This window comes from Vidua chalybeata, chromosome 13 (genome assembly GCF_026979565.1).
Source record: "Vidua chalybeata isolate OUT-0048 chromosome 13, bVidCha1 merged haplotype, whole genome shotgun sequence".
NCBI lineage: Eukaryota > Metazoa > Chordata > Aves > Passeriformes > Viduidae > Vidua > Vidua chalybeata.
Window position 1 is genome coordinate 5,787,140 of NC_071542.1, and position 13,355 is coordinate 5,800,494.

Genomic DNA, 13,355 nt, shown 5'->3' on the forward strand with positions numbered 1-13,355 from the left:
TTAACTTCTACCTCATCCATATTAATTGGTGGTAGCTTTATTTTTTTTTTTTTTCTTAACAAGGCTGAAGAACATTTAGGTATTTACTACATACCTTACATAGCATCTCTACCCATTCTGAATTTTAAAATATATCTTCAAATATCAATAAAACTTCTATAGCTTTCTCAAGACCCATCTGAGAAAATCTACCTCCCTAAGATCCTTCTCACAATGAATTTCTCTACTCCATTATTTTCTATTAGTTTTATTAAAGTACATATTTTGAAACTGAGAGTCACAGATAGAGTTCTGCTGATCATGCAACTAAACCTAGAATGAATCGATATCTGCCTCTCAGCCTAGGTTTCCTTTTTCTGAGCTGCTCTCATTGATTCCTTATTATTTTTCAAAACAACATAGCATCAATGCCTTCCCATTTGGTGATAATGAAGTGAAGCAATGATGGCAGCAATTACACTGAGCTCTAAGTCACTTATACAGTATTCTTAGTATTTGCTCTCAATTTTTCATCTGGGTAGCTGTAACACAAAATGCGACAAGATTTAAACTTTTTACAATGTTGCAGGGCAGTTTATAAGCAGGTTTCCAGCATCACCCAGAAAGAACACTCACTCTTCTCTCCCAAAGTAACATCCCTGCCTTCCTGGCAGCAGCATATCAGGAGATACCTCATCGTTCTGCAACGCTTTGTGTTTCTTTGCAGTTCACCATAACATCAACAAACACCACCTTGGAACAGCAAAGTGAAAGATACCTGTTCTTGCGCCTTCCAGCATAAACCATAGCCAGTCTGAACTTCTGTTTCTTGAGTAATCTTTAACAAAACAGTTACCCACACAAATGCTGATATTGAGATGGAGATGTATTTTGCACATAAGGGTGGCCAAAGACAGAGAACAGCAGCTGCTGCTCCCTTCATCACACACTTTGTCTTGCTAAGTTAAAACTGCAATAAACAGTTAATTCTCTCCTAACACACCTTGAGGGTCAGCCTCACTGCATTGCACTCCTGCAGAGGGTTCAGTTTCAGTGTTTCTCCCAGGTTACTGCAGCCTGATGTCTGATGCTGCATTTCACAGCAAACACAGACACCATCGCTGTCGAATTTAATCTGTGGAGAAAAGAAAAGGTCAGAAAAAGTATAAATCAACAGAAACACACTTCCCAGAAATAGTATTTACAGTTACAGTGATGACTACTAAATGCAAAATTAAAATCTCTGTGCAGAACCTTAGGAGTATGTTTTCCAATGGTTAATATAAGCTATAAAAACAGGTAAAATACAGAAAGAGGATTCAATGTCAAAAGTGTTACCTTTTATGCTTCTTTTTGAAAAAAATTTGCTTTGCAGGGGCAGGTAAAACCAGACTAACTCAACTGAATAAACATAAAATCATACCCAATGTGGGAAAACCAAAAATAACAGAAAGAGGTCAGAAAATATGTGAAAGACTCATGATCACAAATCAGTCCTTTATTCCCCTAAGTAAAGATGGAAGCACAGTGGCTGGGTGGTGAGATCTGAATCACCCTGTTACTTAATCTTTTGCATTAAAAAAACCCCAACATTTCCAGACACAAATCCACAAAAAAAAAAATTCCTAATGCAAATACACATTTGCTATTTTTAAATCAAATTCTCCCTAGTATGTTGCCAATTTCCTGAACAAAAACAGGTACCAGCATTCCTTGTGGAATTACCTCTCACAGCCTTATACATAAAATAATTTCAACAGAATATTTACTTACTTCTTAGACCTCAAAGAACATTTAAATTGTTCATATGATCTTAAAAGTTATATGTTTAAATATATGTATTTTTTTAGTGCTACCCCTATCAGGCTTATGTAGCACTCTCTCCTTACATGCTGGTGACCAGGACAGCAGATGGAAGAGCAAAAATAAGGGTCAATTAAAAGAACATAATAAACTTCTCCAGATGAGGTACAGATGACTGAATGCTTGCTTACTGTGATGAAAGCATGCTCAGGGTAGGAGCTACCTCAGGAGATTTCAGCTCCTGAGACTCCAGATTGCCCTCTAGCCAGCACAATTTGTAAAAGGCTTTAGAAAAAAATTGGGTATGTAAATTACACCATTTCCCATATTCTCCAAGGCAACACTGGAAATAATTGTCTGTGGCAACTCACAGAAACTGGTCATACCCTATGCCATAGACACTGCAAAGAAATAAAGAAAAACCATTGGTTGCTCACCTCTATGATAGTTGTGGGGTTTATTTCTCATTAGCATACAATTTAACTACAAAGCAGCTTGAACAATTTCAGATTAGTTCTTTTCCAATTCCTGTAATCTTTTAATACTTTCTTTTAAAAGGTGAAATATCTGTGCAAAACCCAACTAAATGGTTTATGATCAGCTGACCTCAGCTCTTCAAGCTGATGTAAAATCAAAGCACTGGATGTCACTGGGGAGGTCTTGCTCCCAAAACTCTCTGTAAATGGTTCAGGGGTTGAGAAATGCTGCTGAGGAATTTTGGAACTCACACTTTGAATTTAGAGCTGTGCCAAGGCCAGGGGCCAGAAGGCTACACCTGGCAAATCAATATAGGCTTCAGCTGCTAAAAAGTTTTTGTAATGAGGAAAATGGACTTCAGACAAAGCTTTCTACTGCAAGATTGTCTATTCTGATTCTTGCTGCCCCTGTTTAATAAAGGACAGGCACTGACTCATGCCACGCATCTCGCATTTTGAATGTGAAATACAGATCCCAGGGCCACCTGTATCACATGTAATGAACAGGTGAACAAAGATAAGGCTCAAAAGGCTGGGTTAAGATTCCCCATTTATGGGAGATTCTCAATTAATTCTGAAAGTTGTTCCATAACTCTGTACTGTGCAGTAGGTCTTGTTTTAATAATCTTCTTAAAATGAGTTAAAAGCTTATTGTTTACATAACAGTTCTTGCAAAACACAGGGCCACCTTAAGAATCACAGCATATTCAAAACCAGCCAAGATTCACTACCAGATTGGAAGCATATTATTTCTGGAGAAATTTTATCAATTTGCCTTGTTGTGCACCTTTTCCTTCCATGTTTGTGAAGTGACCTGTTTGCTGAGTTATGTACCTGCAATGGGGAGCAGGACCAAAGGCTGTAGGTGTCACTGCATTTGTGTTCTCAGCAATGCAGCAGCTGAAAGCACTCCTGAGCCCCTGCTCCAGAATGCCCTTCCCTGCCCTGCTGCAGTCTCACACTTGTGCAGACAGGATCAAGAGTTCATACAGCTATTCTGTCACCTAAACAGTGCCAAGATTAACTTTTTTTTTTTTTTTTTTTTTTTTTTGGGAAGGAAGGAGGAGAAGTGATTTATTGTGAGCCCAAATCACATCTCAAAGGACATTCACTGTGTGACTCCATAAACAAAGACAGTAGCACTGACAATAAATCTGCATTGGTACAGGGAGAAGGAGTTGGGATCACTCCTTGCAGCTGCTGGGCTGGTGTTTGCCAGCCTCAGACACAACTACACCAGCAGTGCCTCCAAAACTGTCTGTGCTTCAATCTCTTTTTGGCTGGCAGAGCTCAAGAATAAAGCATCATTCACTTCATGCTCTGCACATACCCCACCATCCTGTGCATATTTGTGTCCCACTTCGTGATTCTTACTCATGCTAGTCAGTACTCACAGCAGAGTTTGTATGCTTTCATATTTATGACAGTTGCACAGTACACCCTCATCCAAACCATATTTAAGATTTCAAACATCAGCCAGAGCTGCCTACACGCATAAATTGTCTTGTAAGTTTTTGTTTTGTCAAAAAAGCAGTACTGTTACATCAAAAGTCATAAAACCCATTAAAACTTGACTTTTATACAGCAGAGAATCAAAAAAGGAAAGTACCTTCCAGATTTATTACAAATACATGCACACACTCTCACAGGCTTTATGGGTTTGTTTTTTTTTTTCATCTGTATCAATTAATCAAATTCTGTCAATGCTGCTGGAAAGAAGCTTGTTTGGCTGCTAAGTGCACACACACTCTCCCCTAACAGGGCAAATTAGGAGTTAACACTGTTACTTTGCATTTTATCACCTCCTTAATACAAATGTAAGTCTTCTAATAAAAGTAGTAATAGATTTTACTACTACTTCTAAATTAACCTTCAGGGTTTTTTATAGGAACATAAAAGAAGGGAAGGAAAAATTTCAAACTGAAGTATCAGAGTTCCAAAGTTGATAACAAGGCAGTGAAGTACAAGAAAGCTCCACTTAGGGGAAGGAACTTCAGTCAATTCTAGTACCTTATGCAGAGGGAAAGATGGGAGGATCCAGTAAGGATAAAGTTGCATTGTAGGGAAATATAAAGATTAAAAACTGACAGATGGCCAAGAACAAAACAGACTATATTCTATTTCCTGGAATTTTAAAAATTGTTTTTTGATATGCACAGACCTGGGTTTAGCTCCACTGCAAAATGGAATACAAATAAACCTCAGTACTGGACCCGGGCTCTGCCATTCAGCTCTTTGTGAACCTGCACCTGCTTCACTTTTCCTTGCTTTGTCTATTCCAGCTAAGATAATTCAGGGGAAAGAAGACTCTTCCTTTATGTGTTACTGTAACCACTAGCCAATTTCAGCTGTACCGACCAAAAAAAAAAATAAAAGTAATCTTTCAATAGAGAGATTGACACTATCACTACTTTTCTGAATAATAATCACCTGTAAATTTGATTAAAATTACAGCATTTATTTTTAAATTAATAAATGCCTTAAAAGACAGGTAAACACAATAAAAACAAACACAGATGAAGAAATAAAACATATTCTGTCTTGTGCAGTAATGGAACAAAAAATATATTAATTGCTCTACCCATACATGTTAGGAACAATTTTTAGAAAACCATTATTTGAAGAAGAAATTTCTATACAGAAATGTTTCTCCTATACACATTAATGAACAGCTTGAGTGTGCAACTTCTCTGTATATGTCTGACTCTCACTGATTTAAAGCAGTATCTTGAGGTTTTGTCTACAGGATCTGCAGGTAATTATGAGAAAAAAATTCCAATTTTTCATAACAAGGCATTAAAGCTACTGCCCTTTTTTCCCCCTCAGTGTTGTATGTTGCTAAGCTGCAGGATAAAGAGCACAAATACCAACTTCACAAATTACACATCCAAAATGCTAACATATGGCAAGCACATTTCTCATATTCACACAGAAGTACATATTATGGAATCTACAATAAATCCCCAGTCTTTAAAGCAAAATAAGACCACTGTCTTTTTTTTTTTTTTTATTCAAATAAAAACACGACATGTGAAACCCTGTTGAATTTAAACTCCATAATACAGTAGATCCTATTATCACTTTTAAAGCCATGCATTCACCATGAATAAGTTTGACAGAAAGACCAGAACTAAAACAGAATTTATTTTGAATTTGACTTTTTCAGTATACTGTGCTTGGAAATTTACTGGTTCAGTTACATGGGATGTTAACTACATTTCAAACCACATGTCTGCAAAGGCTGGATTTTGACTCCTAGAGTTGCATCCCCAGAGAGTACATTTGTATCCTAGGAAGCAAATAAAGGATATAGATTTGATAATGTACACCAGTCACACAGTGCAGGATTACACAGCTCTACAGCACTAAAGAGAGCCATCTAAGGAATTAAAATTAAATATACACTTGGAACAAGTTGTTAAGAAACTAGGATTTTTCCTTTTTTAGTGAAAAATGGTAATAAAGTAATTAAATATGCTCAGCATAATACACCACCGCCTTCTGAGTCAAATCCTGTGCTTAATCATAAAGCAGTGCTGTTCACTACAGTGCATCCCTCCCAGAGGGTGGTCTATGAGAACAGAACTCTAGAATTCCATATATATGAGCCCTGCAACATGGCAATGCAATATGTTCATGTGGAAGTCCCCAGCCTGACTGAAATGGGATTTTGAGCAAGGGAAACCTAAAGAGTGAGGTCTGGATAGAAGAAACTGTTTCCTTTTTTTTTTCTTTAAACAGTTACAATATGATAAACAGCCGCAATGACATTAACTTGCCCTTATAGAGCACAACACACTGTGGCAAAGCTACTTATCATTTCATCATGCTCTAAAAATCCAAACTACAGTTTGAACACTTATTATTTAAACTCAAATATTTCAGTCATGAGTTGACTTTTGCAGACATCTTTGCAAGTTGAAGTCAGAAAATACGCTGGAATTCAATGTGTATGTACTTTTTTCCCTGAGATAAAAACACAAGGGCTTTAGGAAAATTTTACCTTATAATTTAGAGCATGCTACATCATGATAATTTATATTATTCTGTATATTATTTAACACAAGTAACATTCATTTACTTTGGAAATGAAAAACAACTCAGGTTGGCCAACAAAATATTAGCATACACATACAAAAACATTCCTATTGTGAAATCCACTGCCTGGACAAGTATTGGATGGAAGGAATCCTGATCCTGCTGACATCAAATGGTAACCACCACACTGCTCTGATGTGGCCTGAATTCCACCTATTCTGCTGAAGCATCATTTTTACCATGACAGTAAAAAGTCAATCCTTATGATATTAAAAATTACTTTTTGAGGTGGCAAAACATTAAATCCATTAGCACTTAAACTTTTCCCAAAATGTTTTTTTAGGTTGTAACACATAGATTGCTCTACTAAATATCTACTGTTTTGGAAATTAAAGAAGTGTGTGTATAAAACCCTACCAGATGAAAACCAGAATCCTTGTCCTTGGTAAGAAACGTGTTTTCCATCACTCACCAACTGACATCCTTCCAGGGACTTCACCAGCTGAGCATTCTGACAGGAGAGAATGGACCCAGCCAAGTTCAGCATCACACACACTGCAGAGAGCAGCATGAAAAAGGTTATCTGGAAAAAACACCAAGCACCCCATTATTACTCACTTCAAGAGGCAAACAAGGAAAAAAATATAATTTAGATGTTCAAGAACTTCCAGCCTGTTACACAATTACATGGATGGCAACATTTCATGTATTTTAAAGAGAGTAGGGTACTTAATCTGACAGCATCCTTGGTCTTGCACTGTAAGTGAAAGCTAAATCAAAACTAGACATGGCTATTATATGTTTTCCTCCAGCCATTTCAAAATAATCCATTAATCTCCCACTTCTATCACACACTCTGAAAATCTAATGGGTTTTATTGCCAAGCATTACTAAAAAGTAAGATTTGAAAAATGTTTTATCATAAACAGATGTAGTCTTGAAACAATTTCAATCCTGTTGATGGGGATATGGGTATCTTAAATAGGAGAAATATTTGTGAATATCATATATCATGAGTCCCTACAAGTTGGGGAAAAAAGAGTGAATAAAATTCTGGATATACATAAATATTTGGTTTTCAAACAACAATTACAATTTAAGCAGCATCCTCCATATCAACTACTCATGGTGTTAATTACTCCTTTTTTCTCATCTCAAAATATGTCAAAACAAGCATTAACCTGATTCCATCATTTAATTATTATTTTATTGCTTTAAATGTACAAAAACCTGGTGCAGTCAGCGTAGACAAATCTCAACATACAGGGAATGGCACAAACAATAAGAGGCCAAGAACAAACATGTGCCTGATGTGTGGCCACCTTAAATATTCAGTGTTGACATTGCCATAACTCAACAGGAGTGTGAGTGTATTATATAAAATTAGTAAGAAATTCTGTTGCATCTCTTTTCCATATGCATGCTCACAGTTTACAGCCCTTCACTGTTCTCACAAGATGTTATCTTTTGTCAGTGCATGTGCTACGAATATTTTTGACAACCTTAAATCCAAAATGGCTGTATATTTTTTTTTCTAGTGCTTTTGGACAAAATCCCATAACCTCTGCTGTATTAACCAAAGGACAGAAGGCATGTTACAAACTTTAGTTGCCAGCTTCAGATTCTTCCAAGCATCACAGCTGACAACAAGGGCTGTCACATACACCAGGTTTATCTATTTTTTGCAGTACTTCCTCCATATCAGCATTCATTAATGAAGAAACCTCTATTGGTGTTTCCAAGGTAACCTCTTCCTCTTGTCACTGGCAGACAAGAGGGACATGAAACAGGCTCTTAGAATTCCTGTTCATCTTGGTGGGTCTATGCCTCACATTCTGTTTAGGAGTTGCATTTCAAAGTGGCAGCCAACACATGATATCAAACACTGAGGTGCTCTGTCACACTCGTCTTCCCAATTTTGCAATTTTATGCCTCACTTCTTAATGTCCCAGGCAAGGAATGACCTAATCTGGACATGGAGTTAAAGGGGGAAATTCATGTCCTTTGTAAGTCTTTTGAAACTACCTTGCCTCTTGCAGAGCACAAAGATCCTAATAAAAGGAACTGAAGAATATCCAATCTCTTTCCTTAAAGCTTCTCAGCTAAATACCAAAAAAAGCTTTCTACTGATGGGGTGGGACACACCTGGTACTCTGTTACCACAACTTCAGAGGTAAAGTTTACAACCATGCTGGAAGCCACAACAGAGAAAAGGAGGCACAAAAGTATCAATTACCATATTTACAGACATTAAAAAACATGTTCAGTGTGCTTCATTTTTTTATCACAAATCAGTCTTTTCTAACACTGGCACAGGTGCAGCAGTAAAAATAAACACATCTGCAACCCTTTGAAAGAGTGGCCACTGTGGATTTTGATGGAGACCCAACATTACACTATGAAACACTGTGGATGAAGTTAGATACACATTATTTATGAAGTCAAGTATGGCTAATTTCCACACTAAAATTTTCCTCAGAAAGAGAGCTACCAAACAATACATGTGCTCTGAGAGCTCAGTGTGACATACTGGAAGGAGCAGTATGAAACTATAAGGAAACAGTATAAGACACAGCCAACCCAATGATCAAGGGCAAAAACTTACACTGAAGTAAATACAGAAAGGTCAGATATTGAAGGGCTGTGACATCCTAATGCTGATCTAAAACTCCAATATTATGCTCTTCACCTTTCTAGTTACAACATATAAACAAGTAAAATATTCCTAGAAATCAGCAAGAAGCATTAATTCCATGAAGCTCCAAAAGTCACCAAGAACTAATACATGAACAAAAAGCAAAGCCCATGGATTTATTATAATTTGGTGGTAGCAGAACTAATTGGAGAAGTCAAAGCTTATATTCTGTACAAAGGACTCCATGGAAGAAATGTTAATAGGACTTCCTATGTAAATGTTACCATGGTCCTATACAAATTCTACAAAATTAAACAGTTTGGATGCAATTATTTACAATTATATAACAACTCACTATGTGAGATGTCATCTTGCACATGGACCCACACAAGGCTCCCCTTTTTACTCCATTTCTGGGAACTACTTTAAGTATAAATATGCAGAGCATATCAAGAGTGAGTCTGCGTCTTTGCAGTCCCAAAACACCACGCACATCTGCAATGTGTGTGAATGAAAATGTCAGTACCCTCCATGCCTTGCAAGGGAGAGCACAGAAAGAGTGCCCTTCCATACTGAAAGAAAAAAACTTAAGCACTAACAGGTTATATTATCTTTCCACTATAAAGGAAGTTGCTTGTAGTTTTCTCTTGAGTATAACTTGACCTTTTAGAAAATTATTAGTATTCTCAGATTATTTGTGAACATTTTTTCCTTCACATTTGTTAAATGTAGATACAACCATACACCTGCCTTCAGAATGTCCCAAAGTAGATCATCTTAATTTTATGGATACCACCAAAAAAACCAAAGGGATTTACAGAAGCTGATATATTCTCTGCCCTCTGTTCTTTTTCACTTTCAATTTTGCCTCTTAATATTTCTCTTTTCTTCACAACTGGCCTCAAGTAATTTATTATTTTTTGTTTTTATCATAAGCTGTAGAATTCCTTTCATCTTATTTCCCAAAGGCACTGTTAAAACTGTATTACCTGAAAACCCAAAAACTTTAATCCTTGAGATAGCTCAAAGCACCTTCTTGCCCTTACTGTCTTTCACCATTTGTTCTAGAATTGATAGGAGGCAAAAAGGGGAAAAACAAATGAACCAACTTTAGCATGCACTGCAGCTTGTGACCTGCAACATAAGACATTAACAATTCAGGTTTTCTGTCCATATACAGCTTTCTACCAAAAAATGCAGCGATAGCAGCTCTGAGGAAGAGGACTTGGGGGTGTTGGTGGATGAGAAGTACAGCATGACCTGACAATGTGTGTCTGCAGCCAACTCTGTCCTGGGCTGCATCATGAGCAGCGTGGCCAAGAGGCTGAGGGAGGATCCCCCATCCCTGGAAGTCTTCAAGGCCAGGCTGGATGGATCTCTGAGCAATCTAGTCTAATGGAAGCTGCCCATGGCAGGGGGTGGAACAAGGTGATGTCTCTCTCAACACAACCCAACCCATTCTATGATTCTATGACTTTCACAAATTTATATTAAACCCTGTTTTACCAGTACTTTTGATGGGGATTCTTTAAGTGACCCAAACCACCCACTCACTACTGCATATATACACATCAAGAGCACAGTAAAAAGGAGCAACACATATTATAATTTGAAGAAATACTTACTATTACAAGCAGGAAGAAGTTTCTACACGCAAAATAATTGAAGTCCTCCAAAAGAAATGTAAATATTGTATCACATTAAACCGTATTTCTAAAAGCACATTTTATGTCATTCCTCACACTTTCATTTTGGAGATATATATGAAACAGGATTGCTTTTTCATTGCTGGCTTTTCAACCACTAGTTCCCCTGGTGGTTTTCAGTGGTTTGATAGTCAAGACATGAACACTGAGACAAAACACTACCCTCTGTGCTGATGAAGCATATTACTCAACCCTCCTGTGCAGGGTACTTTGAATAAAACCAGGCATTGCCATGATAGGCTGGCTTCTGTAAATCTGTCGGGGTCAGCTGGCGAGACCCCCAACAGTGTGAAAGTTCTGTTTCCCCTAGCCTGGCAGCTGAAGAAGAGGTCTGGAATGTGTGAAGTTGAGTTTCCAAGGTTGTTTATTTTTTCTTATCTATAATAGTTTCTCTCTGACCTGCTGAGGTCCACCTGGTACAGAAGCCATAGCAGTCTCTGCCGAGCCTCAGGCATCTCTCCCACATTATATACTCAAAACCACATGTACCATGTTTACAGTTCCCGTACCAATACCTAAGATCTATGTTGCACAGTGTGTCCCTATCCTAAACCAACAGAAAAGTGTCACCATCACACCAAGATATGGAGGACAAGAAGAAGGGAAAGAAGGCTAGGACACGCCCAGATTCCTCCATCTTGTACCCCTGAATTACATTCTAAAAAACCCCAAAATTCTACTTTTCCACGCTGTGTCAATTCACCTATTACACTACTCAAACCCTTTTGGCTCGTAATTCCTCATATAGAGTTGGCAGCCTCTCCCATGGGCTAAAATCGAAGCCAAAGGTGTTTTTGACTTCTTGCCAAGGTCCCCGAGCCCCCTGCCAGGGTCTCAAGGCATCCAGGGTAGCCAGAGGGATGTCCTGGACTCCGACATAAATCTGCCAATCCTCTGCACCTGTAATACTGTGTCTGCCTGTACTTCCTGTTAATTCCTGTCCTGCAGCTCCTGAAAGGTCAGAAACTATTTCTAATTTCAAAGCTAAATAGCTCAGATGAAAACTTCTGAACTTGAACTTGGTGTATGTGATTTTACTAACCCTCTTATGGCCCTATTAACTTGCTTTCATTCAGCTAGATCTTGGAATTTAATTAATTTATTACTTATTGCTTGGTTGTATCTTCATTTCTATTATTTTTATTAAAATATTCAGTGGAAAATTCTAACTTCAAATATGATCCTATTTAAGATTATAAACAATGCTACTGGTTTTGATTTACAAGAAAAAATGATGCTTCCCTGTGACTGTATTTTATTTACTGCCAGAGCAGCAATCAGCTTCCAGCAGGAGTGAGCTTTGGAAAATGAAGGGAATGTTGGTAACAGCCCGTGGGCAACAGAGGGGGCACTGGGTGTTTGCAGCAGAATTTGCATCACACAGAATAACACCTATTTAAAGACCAGAAGGAGTAGTTTGGTTTCCTCCTGTTTCACTGTGCAGCAAACAACAACAACATCAATAAAGTGAGGGACTTGGTAGCTGCTGCCAAGGCTTTTCAAGAGTCCTGGAATTCAAAATGCAACCTTGGCTCTGTATACAGGAACAGAGTGACAGACAAATGCAAAGATGCATTTATATCAAACCAAATCTCCTAATATCTCATCATAAGAGATATTCAATACCTCCAAGAAATTCCCTGTCAGTAGAAGCAATGGGCATGCAGATAAGTTCCTCAAGTAGGATCAGATTAAAAGACTAAGACCACAATGAGTGCATCACTGTCACATTCTACACACAGCAATAGGTGTTTGTTGTTTCTGTAATGCTCTGCTACAGCTCCAGTAATTACATTATTTATTGCAGTATTTTTTAGGAAAGTGTAAGAGGGGGCCTGATTTAGTAATAAAGACCTTGTGCTCTCAGCTTAGAAACATTAACCAGAAATTTGTCAAAAGTAGATATTTCAGCACCTACTAATTTTCTGCTCTTTCTATTCCAATTAACTCTTTTAGCATCTACACCTTTCTGTATCACAGAATATTCTGAGTTGGAAGGGACCCAAAAGGACCGTCAAGTGGCCTGCAGACTACTGCTATATAAAAGAGAAACAAGAGGAGCTATACCCTTTTCTTTTCAGATAAAATTCAAACTATCTCTAGAAGTATTCAAATAATGCGACACACTTCTAACAGTAATTGTAACAAAAACAGTTTGCAGGTAATTAGTTTCATAGCAGAGAACAAGTTTAGGTTTTGTCTAATAATCTGTTAGAAGGACAATGGGGAGTTGCCAGCTAATATGCTAAAGAGGCTAATTTGAAGTTTGCTACATGCAAATAAGCACTCAAAGGAATCCTTCCATGATCTGCAGCTAATACTGCAACAGTGCAACCTTGTCATAATAACTTATAATAAATTGTATCATATATAATCATATAATTTTTACTGTATATGCAGTCAAAATAAGTCATTTGGACAAATTTTTTTAATAGTAGTTGTATTGTCTAATTTTTATCACTGACATTTACATTTATGCACCACTGCTCCCCTAAATAAAAAATCCATGCACATGAAATTTAAGTTAGTGTTATTTTGAAGGAGAAAGAAATCAGCACTAACCTATTTTAATGCTACTCAAAATGTTGCCAAGTTGAAATGTTTCAAAAACAACTGTTTCAGCTGTACAGTCAGGTGGAAAAAGAGGAGTTGATAAACAGTGTGATAATAAGAACTTCAAATATAATGCTTTCTGAATAGAATTTTGACCACACAAGC

General features: G+C 37.4%; 1 protein-coding gene across 4 annotated transcripts in view; it reads right to left on the reverse strand.

Moving 5' to 3' along the window:
• ENTREP2 (endosomal transmembrane epsin interactor 2) overlaps positions 1 to 13,355 on the reverse strand; it is an 87,954-nt gene that overhangs the window by 30,698 nt on the left and 43,901 nt on the right. For all 4 annotated transcript variants that reach the window (XM_053954634.1, XM_053954632.1, XM_053954631.1 and 1 more), the window contains exons 3-4: positions 6,769 to 6,879; positions 983 to 1,114 (exon numbers count right to left, since the gene is read on the reverse strand). In XM_053954634.1, the coding sequence (XP_053810609.1) occupies positions 983 to 1,114; positions 6,769 to 6,879 (243 nt within the window). The remainder of the gene's footprint in view (positions 1 to 982; positions 1,115 to 6,768; positions 6,880 to 13,355) is intronic.